General features: G+C 46.1%; 1 protein-coding gene across 4 annotated transcripts; it reads right to left on the minus strand.

The window, feature by feature from the left end:
• Positions 1-4,212: 4,212 nt before the first annotated feature.
• On the minus strand, positions 4,213-22,288 carry IP6K2 (inositol hexakisphosphate kinase 2). Of its 4 annotated transcripts, none has more exons than XM_065075708.1 (6): positions 22,149-22,288; positions 10,756-11,054; positions 8,426-8,648; positions 7,434-7,609; positions 6,360-6,535; positions 4,213-4,997 (listed from the first exon to the last, which is right to left on the minus strand). In XM_065075708.1, the coding sequence occupies exons 2-6, from the start codon at positions 10,955-10,957 to the stop codon at positions 4,500-4,502; spliced, it is 1,275 nt and encodes a 424-aa protein (XP_064931780.1). In that variant the 5' UTR covers positions 10,958-11,054; positions 22,149-22,288; the 3' UTR covers positions 4,213-4,499. The 4 variants fall into 4 exon arrangements, with proteins under 4 accessions (XP_064931780.1, XP_064931782.1, XP_064931781.1 ...); XM_065075710.1 differs by having other exon boundaries at positions 22,025-22,156; XM_065075709.1 differs by having other exon boundaries at positions 21,970-22,153.
• Positions 22,289-23,135: the final 847 nt, after the last annotated feature.

Below are 23,135 nucleotides of genomic sequence, written 5' to 3' on the forward strand. Positions count from 1 at the left end.
CATCGGGCCACCGCCCTGGGGGATGCTGCTGCCTGGCCATGAGGAAATATTTTGCTCTTACTCCACAAAAAGCCACTTGTGTGTCCCTCTCTGCCAGCAGCGATTCAGCTTGGGGGATGACGTCCAGTGGCTACGCTGGAGGCAGCATCGCAGGATGGGGACAGTGTGGGGACAGAGGTGTCCTCTCCTTTGGGGGCCCATGGGTTGTCCTTTGCCTCTTCTTGCTCCCACCCAGCCCCAATGCCGGGGCTGCCACCTGTCAAAAGGCCCTTACAGGTCCCGCTCGACCCCCTGTCCCCGTCCCCAGCAACTTGGCAGTAAAGCTGAGCTCAATTCACCGGAGAAACCGGCGCCGGCCGCAGGAATGTGTTTCATCTCTGGCCAGCTGACCCAAGGCGATTCCCGGCAGCCGCCCCACTTTTGGGCTGGAAGTGACCTATTTACCCAAGGCCAGCTCCCCGTGAGCCCAGGGCCAGCGCAGCATCGCGCTAGGGGGACCATGGGGGCACAACGCTGGCGGTGCTCAGGTCCAGCTAGGCTGGACCACACACTGCCACTCACCCAGGCCCTGCAAAGCCCAGTGCAGGGTCAGGCCCAGCACGTCACAGCAGCCGGGGCAGGGCAGCAACGGCCTCGCTCGGGCTGGGCTGGCAGGAAAAGGTGGGACCCCTCGGAGGCTCAGGAAGCAGCGGCCAGGGAGGGGACCAGACACAGGGGAGCCGCGAGGAAGGCAGACGTGCGCTCAGCATCGTCCTCCCCGCAGCAGAAGCTGCAGCGTCTGCAGAGTGGGGCGTCCCTGCCAGGGGCACAGGCTGCCCAGCTCCCCATCCCCTGGCCGGCTATGGGGCTGCCCCATAGAGGTGGCTCTGACAGGGCTCAGTGCTCCCCAGGACAGAGCAGGGACCCAGCCCGGCTGCTGCTTCCCAGCACTGCTGACAGCACAGCCGGTGCCCAGCTGGGGTATTAGTGCCTGGGGAAGAACAGAGCCGTGCTCAGGCCATAGAATCATTGAAGAGTTAGAAGGGACCTCCCCATCTCCCCCAGTGCCCCCCCTGCCATGAGCAGGGACATCTTCACCAGCTCAGGTTGCTCAGAGCCCCGTCCAGCCTGGCCTGGGATGTCTCCAGGGATGGTTCATCCACCACCTCTCTGGCCAACCTGGGCCAGGCTCTCACCACCCTCAGGGACAACAATTTATTCCTCATGTCCAGCCTGAATCTCCCTCTTTTAGGTTAAAACCATCACCCCTTGTCCTGTGGCCCCACAACAGTGGAGGAAAAACAGGAACAGAAAAGCCCTTGGGTTTCTTCCACAGCCCGGCTGCTGCTCTCTCCTTATCCAGCCTCTGCCACAGCCTGAGGGGTGGGCAACCCCTGGACCTCCTGACAACGACACATCCTCCAAGGCTACAACCTGCTCGTCCCAGATCCTCCAAGGTTACAACCTGCTCGTCCCAGATCCTCCAAGGTTACAACCTGCTCGTCCCAGCACCGTTCCCCGCGCAGCCCGGGCGCAGGGGTGAGGGGCTGCGGGATCCCCGCCCCACCCCCGCGTGTCCCCCAGCAGTGACACAGTGCCCTTTCCACAAGCACAAGGAACCGCTCCCAGGGGTTTGTGCACAACAGCATGGATGGAAAACAAACCCACTCTTGAACTTTGCAAGAAAATATGTCATTCAGAGCGACTTGCCATGTGGGTCACCCCCTCTTTAACCCCTGAGGACACAGCCTGGGATGCCCATGGTTTAGATCAATGTGCAGATGAGGGAATTTTTTTTCCTCCTGATATTTTGAAGCTTTTAAAGCAACTAATAAACAAGGTCATTTGTGTTCCTGCTCCCTCCCTCCCATGCTGCAGGTAGCTCCCAACCACCTTGTTGCTTTGCAGCCCTGGCACAGCCCTCACTTAATCCTCTGACAACATTGGCAGATGGATTTTTGCAGCGCAGGGGCTGGGTTTGTCCCCCTGCCTTCCTGCAGCAGCACCAATTCCACTCAGGTTATTATTATTATTATTATTATTATTATAATATACGCACCCCCAATGGCTCTGGCTGCGCTGGTCTGAGACCCAGTCTAGACCCAAGCTTACCCCCTGGCAGCGTTACGGAGCGGGCAGCTCCCTGCCCGTCCCCAGGGCCCTGCCTGCAGGCAGCGGAACAAAGGGGACTTGTTCTGGAGGCAGCTTGCATCACAGCAAATGCGATTGTTCTCATCGGATTGTATGAATTCCCTCCAGAGTTCCTACGTAACACAAGTACATTAGAGGGCTTTATCCGAGCTAATTTCAGGCTACAAAGTCAAACGGTGTATCAGATGAATCTGCACAGGCGGGCTTATTCATACGCAGCACCACTGCCAAGAGGCTGCTCGTTAGCTCATTAGCAGAGGGCATTGCATTCTAAGCCGGAGAACTGAAAAGGAAACATCACGTTGCAGCCACGGCCGCTCTGTGTTCCAGGCACTGACTCACGCCTACAGTGAACACCCTGGGGACAGCAGGACACCCACGGCACACACCTTGGGGACAGCAGGACACCCACGGCACACACCTTGGGGACAGCAGGACACCCATGGCACACACCTTGGGGACAGCAGGCAGAATAATAAAATCAATTTGGTTGGAACAGACCCTCAAGATCATAGAGTCCAACTGTTCCCCCACCCCTGGCACTGCCCCATGCCCTGAGAACCTCATCTCCATCTGCTCAACCCTCCAGGGATGGTGACTCCAGCACTGCCCTGGGCAGCCTGTTCCAATGCCCCACAGCCCTTTCCAGGAAAATGTTTTTCTGAATATCCGATCTAAACCTCCCCAGCACAACTTGAGGCCGTTTCCTCTCATCCTATCAGAACCTCGCCGGTCACTGCCCAAAGCATTTTGCCTCCCCGTGCCAAGAATCACCAGCCCCATCCCACCCCTGGTGCCAGGGGCAGCTCAGGGTCCCTCAGCTGCACCCAGCACCAGAGACTCATGAAACAGCAAAAAATGGCAAGTTAAGGATGGACAAACCCACCTCGTGGGGAAATAAATCCTCCCCACGTTGATACAAAGTAGTGAGGTGGCCACAAGATGTAAAAATGCCAGTTTAATACCGACATTGGTTTGTGCCTGAATGCTGTGAAACAAACAAAAAGGCAACCGCAGACTAATGTTCTAAGAGCAAAGGTAAAAAGCCTCTTCAACAAGTCCAGGAGAACACGGGGCAGCCAGCAGAGAGACTTTGATCAGGAGAACTCGATAGCAACAGCCGGGGAATAGGAAACTGAAGCTGCAGGGGATGGCAGAGGGTGACCTTGCAGCACATCTGCAGCCTCCCCATCACATCCCACCTGTCCCATGGGGAGCCAGACGGGCTGGGGAGATGATCCCGGCATCACCCACCTCCCCAAAAACCTTCATTGCTACCTAAACCTGCTGCTTTACCCTGGACAACCCCAACAAGCAGCTACACTCCCGCACTTACCGTGGCACTTCCACACTCAGTTTGCTTCTGCACAATCCCGATGACTTCCAAGCTTCACCAGGTAGAAATAATCTATCTGAAAATGGTTAAATAAATAAATGTTCCTCTTAAAAGAACAACCAGTGGTTTGGAGTCGCTCCATTACTTAGTTGCTCTCACTTTCCAACATTTAATTCCCATCTCTTTGTTCCAAGGAAGATCTGAAGCGGTTCAAGCTCTGCAGCTCCCCCCTCATCGCTGCCACTGCAGCTGATCCTGGCAGAGTTTTACACGTTTTTCACTTGTTTTAGATTAAAAAAGTCAACAGCCTCTCTAGAAACGGGTTCCACAGCATGAGACCGAGTCTACAAGATCCTGAAACAGGAAACAGGCTTTTGGAGATAGAAGTTCTCACTTATCTAAGTCACATCATTCTGGTTGGAAGGGACCTCCGGAGCTCCCACAAAAACAATTTGGTTGGGAGAGATCCTCAAGATCATGGAGTCCAACCATAACCCACCCCCGGCACTGCCCCATGTCCTGAGAACCTCATGTCCGTCTGTCCAGCCCTCCAGGGATGGTGACTCCAGCACTGCCCTGGGCAGCCTGTTCCAATGCCCCACAGCCCTTTGGGGAACAAATTGTATCCCACCTAAACCTCGCCGGTGCAACTGGAAGTTGCTGTTCACACGCTGCTTCTGCATCACACCAGAGAGAACTTGGAGCTTCACCTCCTCCTCGGTCACCAGCAACAACAGAAGCATCACTTACAATGAACAAAAAGAATTTTATTGGAACGTATACACACAGGGATAACAGAGGTATCTGAGTAATCAAATATGGAATGTTTAAGAAAGTTAAAATAAATAAGGATACCAAGTTTTGCCAGTGCTAGGTCCAGCACCAATGGAAGTAAATGCCCTCTGAACAAGTCTGGCTCTGACGGGACCATCCCTGCAGAGCCTGTAGAGATTCCTACCACCAGAAAGTGGCCAATAATTCTGGAATACAAAGAGTCACAATAGTGCCTTCTACTGCTGTGCATCCCCACTGTTTATTCGCTACTTTCGTCTCTTATTTCTTTAATAATATCTATTAAATTCTGAAGTCCAAAAACATAACCCGTGTCTTGGCCCTCATGCACCACGCTATCTTCTCCGTAGTACTTGCAGGTTGTGTGGGCAAAGTCTATCATGCGGACATCGACAGTACTAGCGGTTGGTTTGTAGGCATATGCTCCTGCAGACTCGTCCGAAGATTCCTCCGAAAGATCCTCCAAGTCCTCCGGGTCCGAGTCGACAGCAACCTCCTGCCTTTCCTTTCCATCATAAATGATCAGCAAGGAGCTCGAGTAGAAGCGGTAAGACTCCTGCTTCTCTAGGACAGACTTGAGTTCAGTCAGCTTCTTGATAACAGATTCAAAGAGTTCCCTGCGCAGGTATTTGCCATTATGAAAGAACTGGTAAAGTGCTTCTTTAAATCCTTGGACTGAGAGTTTCCTTCCGTGGTATTTGTTCATGAACATCAGCTGGCCAGTGCCTGCCTGGTAGACCTGCACGTACAAACACAGAAGAAAAGGAATAATTGAAATTGCTGCTAATAGTGACACAGAGTCTTGAAGGGGAGGTGGCAGGAAAGAAAAACACCCACCAACATGCTACAGAAAGCTTTTACAAGATGAGATACTACTCTCTTAAAATTTTTCTTGTATTGTTACAGAAACTGCGACAACAGATCCAGCAGCATCTGTGGAACTCAGAAGCACGAAGGAAATGGAAAATTCCTTCCGTTTAGATTTGGGCTTTACCACCAGGAATTTAAGAGTGAGGAGTTTAAGTGAAACTGGGAAAGCTGCAGCCAAGATCTGCACAGTCAAGCTGCAACTTGCACCGCAGCCGCTCACTCAGCTCCTGACCAGCTGCTGCTCCCTGGCACAGCAGCCGATGCACGGAGTGCTGAGCTCTAAGTGACACCAAACACTGACTGAAACCACAGTGTGCCCCAAAATCCTGTGTGTTTAACGACAACGGGTGCTCCTGTGGGAAGATTCCTTCCTATAGGACAGCTCATGAACCACACAGCTTGGTGATGCCTCAACATCTGGGTCAAATCAGGACAGCGGGTGCCTCCAGAGTCCCTGTTCTGCAGTGCGGGAACAGTGAGCAGGCCCCGCTCAGACCCCAGCACACAGGATCGCGTCCACTTCTGCCTCGTGCTTTTCTCTGAAGCTAAACAGGGAGCTGAACGTCACACGTGCCAACAGTGGAACAAATCCCAGCAAACACTGCTGGCGTTCCTGGAATCGACCAGACAGGAAGAGAGAGGCTCCAGAAAAGCCTCGAATACAAACAACTTGTTTCCCATTTGTCACTCTGGGAATACAGAAACAAGTAAACAAAAAACTCAGATGAAAGTCCACGCAACTCTATTTCCTTATTTGACCACGAGCCTTATCACATTTACCAAGCCACTTCTTGCCTGCAACACGCCTACCTGAAGCAGCGGAAGATCTGTGGCTTTTCCAACACTACAAGACAGAACCGATCGCTTCTCAACATTCTGGCAGATCTGCACATGCCTTATGCAAAATGCAGGTACTGGCAGATCCTCCTGCCAGCGGTTTCCTACACCATCCCAAAACATTAATCCAGTCAGTAATTTTACTACGCAATCTCGAACTGCTATCGTGCAGGAGATTGTTTATGTGCTCAGAGAAGCGAAGCACGTGGCAGAGGCCGCTCTTGCAAGTGCTGCCACCTTCGACTGATAAACAACACCCAAAAGCCACGTTCCCCTCGCGGAAGGAAACGAAGCACAGCGTCCCAAAGACAGCAACATGTGGGCTGACTGCATAACTCAAGAAAAACCACAGAGACGGGTCTATTGCACTCCACAGAAGAGGTTTTTGGCTCACCTGCATGCCGCAGACCCGCACGCCGATGACAGCCGACGTGCTCTGCTGGCACTTGCGGATCTGATTCGCCTTCTTCTCTTCCGACGCGTCGTCCCCGTGCTGGCGGGTCCCCATCTTCAGGTCCAGCACACACGGTACTTCGTATCGAGATGTCAGGTTTTCCAACAAAATGAATTCTGATTAGTTAAGGAACAATCCACACAATGAGGAATACAGGTTTTAAAACCCTCACCGAAGATTTTAGTGTGTCACAGTCTTAACCTTAAGCAGACCCAAAACACACCCGGTATATAAACAGTGAAAAATGACAGTTACATAAACTTGGCATAAAGCAGAGTGGGTATCTAGTTTCAGTTTCACTGGTCTCTAGAGAAGACAGGTGAATTTCCATATTAAGTGGGAAAAAAATAGTAACCAGGGACTTGGAGAAATATAATTTGGCACCCGAGGCACAGACATGGAATTATGAGGTATTTCCTGCCTAGCAAGAGGTTTTTTTGCGGGGGGAAATTAAGATTTTGTGTGCTTCAGTTACCAGTCAAAAACTGTGAAGCTTCACACCACCTCTGAAACAGAGAGGTTAAAAACCCGCTTCAGAATGTTTGCAGTAAAACAGTTTCAGAGGTATCACGCACTTTACTTGGGTCATTTAATAATCAGCTACAGTGAGCTGGTGAGGATACCAGCCATGAAGTGCTCTCCATCGTTTTCAGCAGTTTATTAGTCAGAGATGTTCTAGTGACCCATTCGTTGAAACTCCCTCACACGTGAGGAATTTGTTAACCCGATTATACAGATATTGATATTTTTGCAGGATTTATCGGTTGCATCTAAGCCTGCATACAGCAAGATCTCTTTTTTTGGATTAAGCTACCCGAATTTCCTAGCCCAGCTGCTTTATTCCATGCTGGAAAAGCCCGTGCTCTGGGAAGCAAGGGCAATCCCTTCAAAGTCACCAAATAAATCACAGCTTCAGAGCCTCTCTGGATTAAGGCTGCGCTGTACTTTTATCTGGCACGTTCAAGGAATAAAAAGCAAAGCCCGACTCATTCCCTTGTTCCGAGGAAAGGATACTATATTGATTGCGGTGTTTTGCATTTTCCTTCATTCGCTGTAACTGCTGCTGGTGACATTTCATGCTCCAAGGATTGTGGTGTTTAAACTGTGAACTGACATTTCCTTTTTTCTCTACAGTATAATACAAGACTTCAGATTTCTTCAGCCACTCAAATTCTTCCTCCAATTTGTGACTAGAAAACAGAACAAAGCAGCAAATTAGAGGCCCAGTAGAAAAATAATCACTTTAAAGAGGTTGTCAGTGGATTTAACTTCACATTTGTGCACCTTCATTAACAGCCAGCATAAGCTTGATTTTGCTGTCTGTATAACTGGACAAGCAGCCCATCAGTAATATTTCAATCTTAATAAAACTACTTCCATATAAATTAGCTTATAGCCAAATATGTTACAAAACACATAGTAGCTCTCCACATATATTCTTTACCAGTGTGAATTACTTCCACAGCAGTAATAGAAACAGCAGCAATACGCTGTGAGCTCTACCCTTTGTTAAGGTCACTGTTTTTGGCACAATGCATCCCAGTAGTTTACAGTGGGCACAGTTAACATAAATGAACGAGGGGGAAAACATCACTAAGAGGGATAAAGCAGGATGGCTACACAACTATGCCATATAGAGTAACACCTTTTTTTTCATTTCTATACAACTATTGTGCTTTTGCAGGTTTTATTATTATTATTATTATTATTATTATTATTATTATTTGCAGAGGCTTCAAAAATAACATTGGGAAACCTTTTTCAATTGACCACAGCAAAAACATACTGAAAAGACTCAATGTGCTACCGGGCTGAGAACACACTGGTTTCACCACTGAACCTGTTTGTACTGAAGGGGTCAGGAAAAAGAAACAAGAGAAGAAAAGAAAATGAAAGTAAAAGAGTTCTGGAAAATTCTCTGGAATTCCAGAGACCGGATTGCAATTTGACAGCAAAAGACGTTCTGCTTCAACGCTCCACATTCCAGTTCCCCCCAACAAACTTACCTTTTCATTTTTTCCTCTTTCCTGTGCTGTCGGACCCACTCCTTAGATATCTTCTCGTTTTCTAACAACATTGTCTTTTTGTTAGTCCATCGTAACAGCTTACTTTTGGGTTCACAGTCAGAATTATCTAAGTTTTCTAAATTATTGTGGTCCCCATTCAATGGATAAGCTATTAGACATAAGTTTCCATCTTCATCCTCTTCAAAGCTCACTGACACCACACCTGAGGAGAGAAAGGACACGGAGAGTCATGAATTGCTGAAGTGACAAATAAGCCTTTTAGAACGCACGATTTTACACTAAGAATAGAGCAACTTTTTTTCTCTTACCCTGGTCCTTAGTTTCTATCTCGCCACACGCCAAACCCCATCTGCCAACCTAACAAATATCAAAGGACCTAGACAAAAATAACACCTCACAAAAGACAATTTATCATATTGACAAAACAATGAAGCAAAAGGTTCTCTTCTCTCTGATGCGGTCAAGTAAGAATCAAATAATAACAGGAGACAATTTCAATTAATAAAAGCTTTTATTAATTTAAAAAACCTGACTGGTCTGACCCTAAGTGAGATGTAGAACATTTGTTAACATCTTGCAGTGCAAAGTGACCTGCACAAAAAAACACACCCATAGCAAAAGCTTCAAGTCTTGCGTGACAGCAAAAAGCACTTATCCAAACAAGATTTGGTCAATAGATCCTCAGGGAAAAGGGAAGATGTGCAAGTAGAGCAAAACAGGGAAATTTCACATTACAACAGAAACTAGTCCAAAAGCTTCCACTTAGAATCATCACGTTTAATTACACATTTTCTTCTCCTTTTTGGAATATATTTTATTGATACGGGTTATGCAGCAGTCTTGTGAAATAAATAACAAAAACGCAGTACAAAACAAATCTGTTTGTGGTACAGAAACATGATGAACTTTGAAAGTAATTTTTTTTCTCATCCCTCAAGTCTCTGGAGTACTGCACAGCATTTTGTCTTAGTGGAGCGCTCCGAGATGCACTCAGCGCTACATTAGCAAGTTTCAGTGGTTAATGAAGCCATAACAATTGTCTGAATTGTTCTCTATTTTATTTTTCAGTCCTCTCTCTTTATTCTCTTATCAGTCTGCACAGTTCTTGCAGCTCATCACTAGGCCAGAGGGGAGAGGTCTCGGCGAGAGACGGGCACTTCTGAGCTGGGCAGGCGGCTCCGAGACCTACGGTAGCGGGACAGGGAGCGCAGAAGCTCCAAGTGACAGTCCTGCTGCCACAAAGGACAACAGGAAAAAAGGGGACAGCCACACAGCCAATGGCCTTTGGCTTTATCCTGGAAAAAAATAACAGAGATGGACCAAGTGAGGCCCCTTACCCCTAAACCCCTCCCCACATTGCCCAAAAAGCCATATACACTAGTACAATCATTCTATTACATTTTGAGAAGTATCATTCAAAGATCACAGTTTTCTTCCAGTCCAACAGAACTTGTAGTCAGACATGTCAAAAAGTCTCTGTAAACAAGCAGGGAGTATTAACTTTGAAACATCTCCTCTGAAGTCTTCCACCAGTTTCACCAACAGTATGCAACGCCCTTATGGTTGTTAAAATCAATGTGCTTTAAAAAGCAACTCCATTCAAAAAAAGTGCTTCAGACATATTATTTATTAATCACCAGGCAGCAGTTGATGGAATAGCAACAAGAAAGAAAAGTGTTTCTGTTAACTAGCACAATGCTTAGAAGAACTGGAATTTCCACTCCTACATAACATCTGACTCAGCCTCATCACAGCTACTTGATCCTTGCCTGCCTAAATGCCATGAATTTTCATTTCCTTAATGGCAGAAACAACACCGCAAATGTTCAACAAGACACCTTACTGACACGTATTCATTGTGATCAAAATGAGAGTCAGAGGAGAAATTCAAAAACAAGAGACCACAAACTAAGCTTACACAAAACACCGTCAACCAATTTTACCCAATCTCCGTAAACAAACATTAAACAAATGGAGAAAAAAAAAAGAACAGAAATCTACAACGAAAGCAGCAGAGAATGATTGAAAACATTCACAAGCTGTTAGCTACTTACCTGTGCCTAAGGGGGAAATATGGGCTATCACCAGCAGAGCAGCTCTACTCTAATGCTGTTAGTCAGCCCAAACACCATGGCAGGCATTTCCACCCTGCATCTCCACAGCCTGCCTCAGACAACATCAAAATACATGAAAAGAAAACCCCAAAATCTCTTCCACACAGAAGAGATTTCAGAGATAACAGAGAGCACAGCACACTTGCATTTACAGAAAGAAAAAGCCCAACGTCATCCTAAGGTTTGGTAACTTACCCTCATATTGCGGAGTGAATTTACGCATTTCTGTTGGGAGAGTCTCATAGAACTGGTGCTCTCTCTGAATAAGGGGTTTACAGATGGTCTTGTCATTAAACCGGAGGACACAGGAGTGTCCTCCGACCTGGTGGACAAAAGGCTCGAGCAGGACTCCCTTGGAATAGTGGTCCACTTCCATAGCTCCAAATGCTGGGCTCATCCTTGTAGCACATTAGACAGAAGGCGGCGACAGTAGTGAAGGCAGTTCAGAGCCAGAAGCCTCCGAGACCTGAAGGTGTTTATTCCGATTCAAAAGTCTGTTAAAACAAACACAAGAGAGCGTCTGGCCGTCAGTAAGCAGAGAGCCGCTGGGACGCGGTGCCGCTGGCAAAGCCGGCGGCGAAGGCTCCTCGGAGCCGAGAGAACGGGAGCTGCCACCGCTGCCGCCCCGGGACTGCGGGCGCGCTCGGCGGGCAGCCGGACAGCATCGCCGCGGCCCCGCCCTTCGACGCATCGCAGCCAATAGGAGTCACCGCGGGGCGGGGCGTGAGCGGAGAGGGGCGGAGCCAACACCCCCGCGGGAGAGTCGCCCCGCCCTGCGTGGTCGCGCATGCGCAGCGGCGGCGCTGGGCAGAGAGTGAGCTGGGTTAAGTCCTGGTGCCTTTGTTGTTTTCCTTTTTTTAATTAAAACCCATTGACGATAAGTCTTGACCGAGTTCTACTTCAAGTAACACCTAACGTCCTCCAGCGTACCGTCCCGGAGCCAGACGGATGAGCATTCCCAGCGATCCCTCCCTCCCTCCCCCACACTACACGGTTCTAACCCAGCACACCCCAGAGAAATTCCTGATTAACCCGAGTTAGGATTTCTCCCCTCCAGACAACGACAGCAGTCACGAAAACCTGCTCAAGTCCAGGCTGGGCAGTTATTTCACTACTTTACTCACGACAACATCTCAGATATTTAAAATATTTAATAGATTCTAACTTTTCACATGGAAAACAATACTAATAAGCTATTTTCCAAAACCTTAACTTTGCATAAATGTAGCAGAAGGCAAGAGTATTTTGTGCCACCTGCATCCAAAGGGTGTGCTACTGTACCCTGTGCCTACACACTGCTCTGTTCTGGGCAGCCTCCAGCTTCATCCAACCTGCACTTCAATGCACAATTAAAGGAGCAAAGGTAAAAAACCCAAAACCATGACTGTCCTGGTCTGGACATTCCAGTAAATTTTTAAGTCGAGTTGCTCTAATTTTAGACCTGAGCTTTAATCATTAACTTTTTGAAGCTACAAACAACCTCGTACTTATTTTGTCTGAAGATCATTACACGAACAATAATGCACTTAATTCAAAGAGACTACAAAGTGTTCTAGGTCACAGGGCTATTTTTATTTGTCCTCCTTAGATATCTAACAGCTTTACATTAACTGGAAACGCAGAGACCTGTGGGCTTAACGCAGCAGCACTAACAGGACTACGGACGCCTACGGCATGGGCTGTACGAGAGGGCAGCGAGTGAATCAAACGAGGCTGCTCAAAGAAACAACAGATCGATCAGTTGAACTCCAGCTCCTGGAATGTTTACTGCAGCTAAGGATAACAGATCAATAGAGTTTCACTCAGGGCACACCAGTTAGCTTTGTTTTCTTAACAAAAAAAAAAGTACCAGCTTTTTTTTTTTAAAATGAATTATTTAATACAGAGAACAAAACCCAGGCCCTCTCTGCAAGATTATGTAAAAATTAATCTGGAATCATATTTCCTAAAACCAATACTATCTTCTGATAATGTATTTATACTTTAAGATGAGAGCAAAATCAGCCAACTTCCCATTTCTGTTTGTACTACTTTCCTGGTATTTCTCATACTGCAGGGACTGAAGTTTCTCATCTACCTCAACAACTTGTCAACTTGGAGACACACAGACAAAAGCCTCTCAGTTCCACCCTGGCCACAAGCCATGTTCAAAAACCTATTTAACTACAGCCAAGCTGAGCACCATCACATGTGAACATCCGTGTGTGTCCCCAGGCCTGACCTCTGTCACTGGCCAGCCCAGCTCCGCAGGTGCCACAGTCAGAAGGTGGCACTGTGAGTGCTCTGGAGTCACCGATCTGCTCCCTGCCACCCACTCCATGCAGGGGCAGGTGGTTTTAAAGTCCCAAGAGTTTCCATTAGGATTTCCTAGAGCAAACACCACCTCCAGTGTTCTGCAATTTCCCAGGGAAAGCCAAAAGTCTGCTGGCTTTCCCTGGGAAGCACAGTTATGTTTACACGAGATCCTGTGGTGACAGAGCTTGACACTGGCACAGCCACTTTTAACAGCATCACGGTACCTCAGCAGCACAAGAGCCACTCTTTCCAAGACAGCATTACCATTCTGCGGCCGCCTTCCTAATTACCCCAATGTAGGGACACTGATCAGCAGCTGCAGTGATTCAAACTGAGAAAGTACCTTGCAACATCCCTCAACCTCAAACACATAGTTAGTCCCAGTCCTACTGCATCAGGGTTGCATCAGGAGTTAAGCCTTGTAGATGTTTACACTAGAGAAATTGCTGTCTAGCAAAAAGCATCTTCAGGGAGCTCATTAGTAGCAGCTCAGCTTGTTTGCTTTCATATATTCCCAAGTATTCTGGACAACGCTTGCACGTGGTGCACCACGTTCACTCGGCAATGGAACTGGCAAGCACAGAGCCGGACAGGACTACACCAGCGACTTCACCACTTCCTGAAAAAGTAACATCTGGCAGCACATCACGCAGTTTAACTTCCCACCCAAGGGATAACAAAGCAAGTTTTTTATAGCTCTGATATAATAAAAATATCAGTTATGAAATATCTAGGCAGGGTTATCTTCTGTAGTATGTGCCCCTGCTGAAAAAGCTGTTTTAACACAGCTATGCAGTATAAAACAGTGTGCATGAGGACTGTTGAACAGTGGGAGCAAGTAGCTCCTTGCTATAAAGCCTTTAACTAAACTACTTATTTGTGCAAAGCATGTACCGATTTCTTATCAGCCCATAATGCATATGATTTGAACAAAGCAACGGTGCTCCAGAAAGCAGCAGCAAGCTTGTACAATCAGTAATTTAGATTTTAATGAACTCAGGTTTTAGTTTGCACTTTGAACAATTAATATAGTTTAGTTTTTCAAGACAAGAAGCACTGTATCTAATAAATTCGGTTTGCTTTCATCCAATGAAGTTCTTCTCACTCACAAAAAAAATTTTGAGTAAGATATTAAAAGTTTATTTCTGCAGCACACTTTAACATTAGTGCCACAATCAATCAGGATTTGTTTGTCATTTTGGCTCCACTTACTATTGGGAATTTTGCCACTCAGGACCTGGAGCACAATTGTAACGCCTGTCAGAAATGCTCTGCACTTTTTCCTTTATAAAAATACCTTACTTCCATAAACAATCACACGAGTCTGTCAAATTGTTTGCACTTCCTTAGAAATAAAAACTCTGACCCAAGACCAGCAGCTTCACGTGGCATTGAAGCTGAGCAGCACAAGCACAATGCAGTTCTTCGCTGCCTTTCTTCCCATTCTATACCCAGCTTGTTTTCAACGCTCTTTGGTCAAAAAAGAGCACAGACAGCTGTTTTTAGGCAGTTTTCCCAGATACCAAATGCAGGCTCAGCGTACCCTGCCTTTTTCCTCCTACGTGCTTTTAAGTGCCTTTGGCCAAGATCTTTTGTTCAAAGGACACATAAGCCAAAAAAAGCAGATGTACTGTTCCTTCACATGGCAAGCATTTTAGAAGAAAAATCTGACATAACTGCGAGGAAGCAAATAAAAACTTGTCTAGACACAGCAACAGCTTGAGCAGTGTCATTCTTACAGTAAGCAGCAAAAGATGTTTAAAACCTAAACCTGTGAAACAGAAGTGACATGTACACACCTCTTATTCTCATTCACATGTGACAAAGACCATTTAAAAAAATATCACAATGAACTGATGTTTTCAGACTTTTAATATTGATCTCAGTTGACAGCATTCTTTGGAAGGTATTACAGATTCTCAGCTTAGTCCCATGCATAATGGCATTAATGAACACATCCTCTGGAGACCGCAGCTCTCAATTAAGCAGCAGCTCCTTCCTTCATAACAACCTCAAAAATAACACTTCTTCCCAAAACTTCATAACAGCAGAATTACTGATGCAGATCTGCCCTCCTAACCCATCTGTTAAAACTGGGTTCTCTCAAGTGCAGACCTTTTACTTTGAGTAGTCAGTACCTGCAGCTCCAAATAACCATAAATCAGCTTTACAGAGACAGAAATAGCAAGGCAAAGCTTTCTGCCATCCTCTCCTCAGGTCCCGGGGTTGTGGAAAGGGGAAGGGATGCTGTAACCCCGCTGAACCAGACAAAGCTGAGCCCAAACAGGAGGAGGGGAAAAAAAAAGTATTAGTGACCCATTAGAGAAGCCAAAGAAAAAGCTGCTTCAAGCAGAAGAATACTCAAGAAGAAATTTATTATTAATATCAGCTAAGAAAGGACATAGGAAGATGCAAACACCAATGTGGGAAGTGCACGGTAAGTTTGTGAGAGCCCAGCACCTGTTTCGAGCACAGAACTGAAAAGGTGCCTCGGGTCTGAGTTTGTAAGTCATTACAACGCTCAAAGGGAATGACCCTTCATGACTGAAGCAGAATAAATACATTTTAAGAACCTACAATACGCTTGTCAAGCTGGAATATTTACAGGAATTTTACAAGTCCTTATGTGACCCAACAACAATTTAAGAAAGTTCCATGCTCTGTGCCGCAGCTCATCTATCACTGGCACACGAAAAGCCAAACACAGCTGAAATAGTGTTTAGATTTTTTAAAAAAAAAATTGTTCCAACAATTTTGTAAGCATTTAACAGCTTAACATACCACTTTTTGTAAAGAGGGAATCAGGTTTATCCATTTGAAATTTTGTCTATAATACAGAAATGAAAGACAATGCACAGAGATGCTGATGAATGTAAAAAAGTGTACTTTTTCAGCATAAAACCTTTTTTTTTTTTTGAAGTAGCAACATTTTCCCACTATCTCCTTTGACTTTCTAAACACTGACCTCTAGTTTTGCCTTCCTTTAAATAGAACCCAAACACAGCAAGAGTTAGTATGAGAAATAAACACTGCTACACAGGTTAAGACATGCACTTATACCTGTAAACTTAAGCCCACAGCTGCAGAGCCACCTCTTGTAGCAAATATCCGAAATATTTTTGAATACAACTTTAACAGATGATATTAAGAGTTATAGAACATTGATATATCTGAGCATAACATATTAAGGGAACAAACTACAAAAAAAAAGTTGCATAAGGTTCTATTGTTGTTCTTCATGCACCATCATTATCTCTCTCTCTTCCAAACCAGCTCTACGTTACCAGGAGAAATCCACTTCCCCAGACCTTTTGTCTGGAAAAGCAAAGCAGGCACCAAGATGGTCTCCAAGAGCTTCTAGATTTTTCTCAACTGAAGCTGCATAGAAACCCTCAGCGGGAACTTCTTAAACCTCAGCAAGGAGGTTATGTGCGCAGCACAATTCAAATTTCAACATCCCAAAAAGCAACAGCTTTCAGTTTTCCCTACGCCATCTGTAATTTGTAAGCTTAACAACTACATATACAAAGCTCTGGAGAAATGCCAGTGTTTTACTTCTTAAGTAAAGCTATTTTGTCTCCCTAGAACCAAAATAAAGCTAAGTTACAGGTTACTAAGCATATTCAGCCAGAAAAGAGCATGCAATTCTGACCCATGCAGTTTTTCTAGGGATTGTGTAATTTAAGAACGAGCTTCTTTTCCAAGTGAAAATGCCATGGAAACTAAGAAACCTGAACCACCAAAACTAAGCTACTTAAACTTCCTATTTAGAAATGGATCCATCTTAAAAGAGTATTCTGTCACCAGCAGCTAAAACCACTAGTTGCTATAAAAAGACAATACTGGCCTTTGTCGTGGAGAAACCAAAATAGCATTCAGCCTCTAATCTTCTGAAAATATGACAGCAAGAGCTAAATTCTGTGGATTACATACACGAAAGTGTTATTCAAGATACCAAAACCCGCCAGAAATTCCAGCAATTAGATTAAAATAAATCCAAGGCTATGCCTTGGTTATTACCATGAATTTAGCAGACTGGGAACTGTATTTCTAGCCATTCAATAAAAGAACACGGTATCTTTGTGATACCCTTGTGTTGTGAGCAATTTACCACATATGAGAATTTGCTCAAGAGGACACCTGTCCAGTCCTGTTCAAAGGTCACATTCACTGAACTGCACAGAGAGTTTCTCCACCTGTATTCCCTTCACAAATCCCAATCCCTAATACTTTTTTAAACAAGAAGCACACGCAGCCCACAGGACAAGACTGTTCAATTTAAGCTTAGATGTCCAAATCCTGCAATCTGGTCTAACTCCTTCAGCAAAAATTTCCAGAGGAGCACAAAGCAAAGATCATCTATAAAGAAACTGTTACAGGAAGAACAGTGCCCAAAACGCAGTCCCATATTTCATGCATCCCATGTATGTGTATACTCATCTATACTATCAACCTACTTCACATGAAGACATTTGGTCCCTTTTTGTAGAAAAAGGTCAAAAAGTAGCTCAGATAGTCAGATAGCCCATACACATTTTTAACGATGTTCTTCAAGTGTAGGTTCCAAGATTTCTGACGATCACGAGAGAGGGAGTTTTTGCTCCAGAACAGCTCAAGTTCATTATATGCAGTTAAGATATCTTTTAAAAATAGTATTTATGTTTCAAAACATTTCAAACTACTGAAAGCACATCTCAAATCAGGTAACACAACCCAGACTTGCACCTTAAAGAGTTTCTATGATTCAGTGACCTACATGCTCTTTCCCTCAAAAGTTACAAAAATAACTGGGTCCTAAGACCTTGAACATATAGTTCGTTTTAGGATGACTGAGCAATTATAGAAGTTCAAACCCCCAAAATACAAAAGAATAATTTCACTGTGCTTCTTGCTAAACGGCAGCAGATTGGGCATAAGCAAGTGAAGACAGGAGAAGAGCCTTAAAAGACTCTGATGTGACACAACAAAATCGAGAAGGAAGTCATGGACGTTTCCCCAGTAAATGTAACTCATTTTAAACACGGTTTCTCCCTAGTAGAATGGACAAGGACCTTTTGTACAAGCACACCTGCACGGTACTTCAAAAATGCCTTTTTTTTTCCAAAATGTTTACGTATTTCATGTTTCATCTTTCAGTGATCTCATAGTACACCATCTGCAGCCAATTACAGGCTCACCATAATAATCAGTGTCAAATAATTAATCTGTTTTAATCTCATACAGTTTACATATTCAAACAGCAGTGCAAAACACTTGAAAAAAATCCTTTCAATTTCAGTAACCTATAAAAGGAAGCTTTTGCAGGAGCTTGGCTGTATTGCTTTCATCCCCCCTGCAGAATGAAATATGTTTAATGATATAAAAGAGCCAGTTTCATTAGCCCAGGTAAAGGGACACAACTACAGTAGCCCTTACTCCTTTAAACACATCTGTTGCCTTGTAGGCAATTTTTATAGCAGCCAGTGACCCCACAGCACAAGGAAGTGTGGTTTGCACAAGTGTCTTCAAAGAGAAACCATCACTAACCAAAAGTGAAGACTCAGGGTGACTGTCAAAAACCCATTTTCTCTTCAAAAACCTGCAAAATAGCACTGCCATCCACACTGTGCTCATGTTCCAAGTCTGTATTTCTAAAAACCAGCATACTGTCAGGGAAGAAAAAAAAAGTCAGGCTTGTGAAAGATCATTCTATTTTTTGGAAGCAAACTGTGCATAGTGATGTTAAATCACTGTTTGTACTTTAAAACAAGAAATCACCATCCATCATTTACATTTAAACATGAGAAATGTTTTGTTCCAACAGACATGGAAGACAGTGCTCCTCTCAGTACACAACTGAGCTCCATCAGCATTTCCTTCATTCCTCCTCACTCCTGAGGGGCCACTCGTTTCCATGAATTCTGAAACGATTCTCCAAAAACATCTTGTTCCTTCCCCATCTAGAACTATCCCCTCAACTTTAGTATTCACAGATGTCTCTTCAGAAAACTGACTGGTTATATTAAGCCAGATCCAATTTTTTTCCCAAATTAGCTTGAGCAGATTCCCAGTTGTAACGCTAGTTATTTCAGTATGAGCACATCATCCATCATCCTCATATCTTCAGTTAAATAGAATCAATCTTCTAAAAGAGCTAACACCTCAGACACATCACCATGATGCTCATCATGTCAGCGGTTTCATTCCTCACCTTTCTAACAAGGAACTACATTAATCTAATTCATGTCACTGGAAAAAAATAAAATCAACTGCCCTCATATTCTTCCTATATATCCAAAACGTTCTTCTGGAAATAGACGTGAAAAAGGAAAAAAGCAAATGTAATCTTCAATAAGCATAAAATTAGGCAGCAATCACAATTCCTGATAAAATTTCTGCATTACAGCACTGCACAGCTATTCGTATATGCTCAGAGCCCTCTGTCCTTCAAGAAAATAAACCCAACATTTTTGCTGTGCTTATTCCAATACAGATTCCAGCATAAACCCCCCCAGACTCTTGCTTCTTCTAAGTGTGATTTTCTGTGAAAAACTGGGCACTGTTTCCGACCATCTCCAACAGACAATCTCCCATATGCACCAGACCCAGAGTCAAAGGCTGCAGATTGAATATCTGATAACAGCAGAGCAAGAGTACTTTCTGTACCTATTAGAAAGATCATGATTACCTAACACAGCCCATCTTCCTGAGACACAGTCAGGGCTTCAAAGACTTAGCGCTACACAATTCAAGCAGCTGCAAAGGCTTTCATTGATGATTTCAAGCTCCTAAACACCCAATTAAACACAACCAATGTTAGACCTTCATTTGAATAAACAATATTCCTTCCATTATGTCTGCAGTATTCCAGACTTTACAGGAGAAATTTCTAGCTACCTACAGTGTATGATATTGTGTCAGACAGCTTTTTGCAAAAAAAGGGGAAAGAAAGAATTATTTTGAAACAAAACAGTTATTATGAAAGGTCCAAAATAACATTCTAATGAGATATTTCTAACAAAAGCTACAGAAACACACATCTGCAATTATACCTTATAACTCTAAAATGTAACCTCCTAATATTTGAAAGCCATCCCTATATTGTTTCAAAGATACAATAACCTTGCACAAGACAGAAAGCCAGATAAAAGAATTAGCGAGAGAGGAAAAATCCTCTCCCCGCAATGGAAAATTTTCATCTCTTCAAGCAAGACACAGAGATGCTCAGCCGGACCTGCGTTGCCTGGAGACCAACCACAGCTTCTTGCCAACAGGGATGAGCCAAGCATCAAATTCAACAACTGATAAGCGGATGAACTGAATGAGAGGCAGCAAGTTTTTCCACACACCAGTGTAAAAACCTGATAGCTTCCAGATAACGGTTCTAGCCCATGCTCGCTAGACACACAAGAATCATTACGGATATAAAATATCAGTCTAATCTTCAAACACCACAGTTTAGCTCCTACCCCCACACTTCTGGGTACAGTAGACTGCATTTGAGTCAAAATTTAGTTGCAGCCCGATTTCTGCCATTCCCATCTTTTGATACCCTATCCGAACTTTTGGAATATGTTCCTACCCATTACACAAGTTCTGTGTTCAAACATCAGTGTAGAAATATTAAGGAAACCAACAGACTAGATCAAAAAGGAAGAAGCTCCACCTCACTTTGGCGTTATAAAGCACATCAAATCATGCTTCGCTTCACAACCCTGCCTTCGGCCCCGGCCGCTCTCGCCGAAGCGCAGGTCCCTGGGCAGGACAGCATCAGAAGCGTTATCAAGGAGACACCTGTTTTGCCTTTTCTGGATCTGGAAGTGCTCCCCAGCTCCCGGAAAAACACCTCAGCTGTCTCCGCATTTCCAAACACCGCCAGATGAGAACCACGAAAAACAACTGACATACCAGTTACTCCTGAACTCCCCCAGACCTTATCTAATTCAATTCACTAAAAGTGCTCAGACAGTAAAGAATTAAAGATTTTAAAGGATAACTGTTTAATTGATCCCTCTAGAACCCCTTATCCCCAAGTGTCAAATCTGAACTGCTGTGCTTCACTGTTACATGTTGGGTAACGATCAGTAACACACCAGCTGGCTGAAAAGTTAAACTTAACTCACATTAACTTTGTTACAGAGCTAAATATTAAAGCAAAATTTCTAATTACAATATTTGATACAGAACTGCCCCCGTACATGTTCATGAGTCTAAAAAGCATGCAGGCACTGGATGCATTTCTAAAACACCTGAATATGTGGCACACATAAGGCACTGCGTCAAAAAAACAAAAGACAGGCCAGAAGGAGAGGGCAATTAAATTCCAGCATATATCAGGAAAGGTATTGGTGTTAAACACGAGTACTGTTCACAGTGGAATTAAGGCCAAGGACATATCAGGGCGTAACTACCAACAGGCTGTTATTCTATCAACAACGATAACGTTTATTTTCTTAAGCAGTATTCCAAAGCCTCAACGGTAAGTGTTTTTGTTTAATAGTCTGAGGGCCGCAAGCCACGTTAACAAGGTATTATAAATCTGTGATGGTCAAAACAGCTCGTAACAAGACATCACCCAGTATTTCCGTTTTACACAGAAAAAGGGTATTTGCGAGCAGCTCATCCAGTGACGCAACACCTCCCAAGCACTCTGCTGCCATTCTGTAATGAAACGCGTGTGCAACAGCCGCCAAACCTGCAGCACATCCATCACCCGGGCAATAGGGAAAACCGACGTGTTATGATTCAGAAGAACTGCTGAGTAACAACAGGGAACAACCAGCTCCGGGGTCACGCAGACACGCAGCACTGCGACCTCCGGGCTGAGCTGCCCGAGGCCTCCGGGCCCGGTGACCCTCCCGCCGCCCCACGCAGCCCGCGGGGGCGGGCAAGACCCGGCGGGGAGCGCGATACGAACGCGGATGCTCCGTGAGCGGTGCTGCCCTACCCGCCCCCGGGGCAAACCCGCATCCCGGGTGATACCGGGCCCTGCTGCCTCCCCCCTGCGGGGAACCAGGACAGCGCCCTCCCCCGCCCGCCGAGCCCGCCAAGGCCCCTCCTCCCTCCCGAAGCTCCGCCGAGCATCCCCAGCGGGACGCCGGGCAGCCGCCCCCACCCGCCGCTCCGGGCACCGACCTCCCGCGGCGGGCGGGGCCGGGGCCTGCACAGGGAGGGCTCCGCCGCAACTCACACGCCAACGGCAGCCCCGGCCACCCGCTCAGAGCCGAGGGAGGGGGAAGGACCGGAAATGGGTTCGCTGAGAGGCCGCGCGGGGCGGCCAGCAGGCCCGGGGAGCGGCGGCACGGCCCCGTTACCTGATGTCAGGCCGGCACCAGCCGCGGCTTCGCCTCTTTTGTTCCTCAGGAATCAAGATGGCGGCGCGGCGCGGGGCCGGCCCTCCTCCGCCCCAGCGCGCCCCGCCTGCTCCGCCTTCCTATTGGCTGGGCCCACACTGCCGCGCGCTGATTGGGCGTCCGCCAGCGCCGCTGTTGCTAGGGGAGCCGCGGCGGGCGGAGGTGCCGCAGGCCCGGGACCCGGCTGTGCATCCCGGCCTGGCCGCCCGGTCCCGCCGCGGGAACGGCGGGGAGGCGGCGATGGCCGGCCCGGGAGGCAGGGCGGTGGGAAGAACGGGGCTTGGCTTCCCCCTCTGTGAGGAGAATCACGGGACGTGGCCTCCACCTTTGTGAGGCGAACGTCTCCGCCAGAGCTGTCCCAGCCGAGCACCCTGTGTCCCCCCGCCCCGGCCCCTCCGCCCCGTGCAGGATGGGCTCGGTTTCCTCTTCCTTAATGATCTTTGGAGCTGTTTGTGCCTCCTTGTCTCGCAGGTCAGGGCAGCCACAGACGGGGCTCTCATTACCTTTGCCCACCGGAAAGCAGTTTGTTGGTGTGCGAGGTGTGCTGTTAGTTCGGACACAACTGCAAGGAGCCATTGAAGGAGAAATGTTGTTTTTACAGAACTCGGTACCTGGTGCCTGACCGCATCCGGGGCGGGAAGGACTGAGAGACATCAGACCGTGAATCCTTAACGTAAAACAAAGTCTCTTCGAACGAATCCTGGAATGCAAACTGATTACTGTATTTAAAAAGTTAAGATAGAGGAAAGGGTAGCCAAAGAGCCAGGAATCCATATTTTAAATAAATCAGTAAAAGGAAGGGGGTTGTTAAGAATTAGATGAACGAGACAGGTAAACTGAGGCAGGGTCGGGTGGTCTGTAAACCTGCAGTACCAACCAATGGGGAACAGGGAGGGGAATTTGTGGCTGGGATTTTGGAGGTATATAAGTGGGGGCTTTTTGCCCTCT

This window comes from Columba livia, chromosome 10 (genome assembly GCF_036013475.1).
Source record: "Columba livia isolate bColLiv1 breed racing homer chromosome 10, bColLiv1.pat.W.v2, whole genome shotgun sequence".
In the NCBI taxonomy this organism is placed as follows: Eukaryota; Metazoa; Chordata; class Aves; order Columbiformes; family Columbidae; genus Columba; species Columba livia.

Excerpts from the sequence above, each read along its gene's own strand:
- IP6K2 (XM_065075708.1), bottom strand. The coding sequence starts at position 10,957 with ATGAGCCCAGCATTTGGAGCTATGGAAGTGGACCACTATTCCAAGGGA. Across the intron at positions 8,649-10,755 it reads ATTCACTCCGCAATATGAGG|GTGTGGTGTCAGTGAGCTTT; the intron begins GTAAGTTACCAA and ends TTCTCTCCTCAG. Across the intron at positions 7,610-8,425 it reads AAAGAGGAAAAAATGAAAAG|TCACAAATTGGAGGAAGAAT; the intron begins GTAAGTTTGTTG and ends TCTGTTTTCTAG.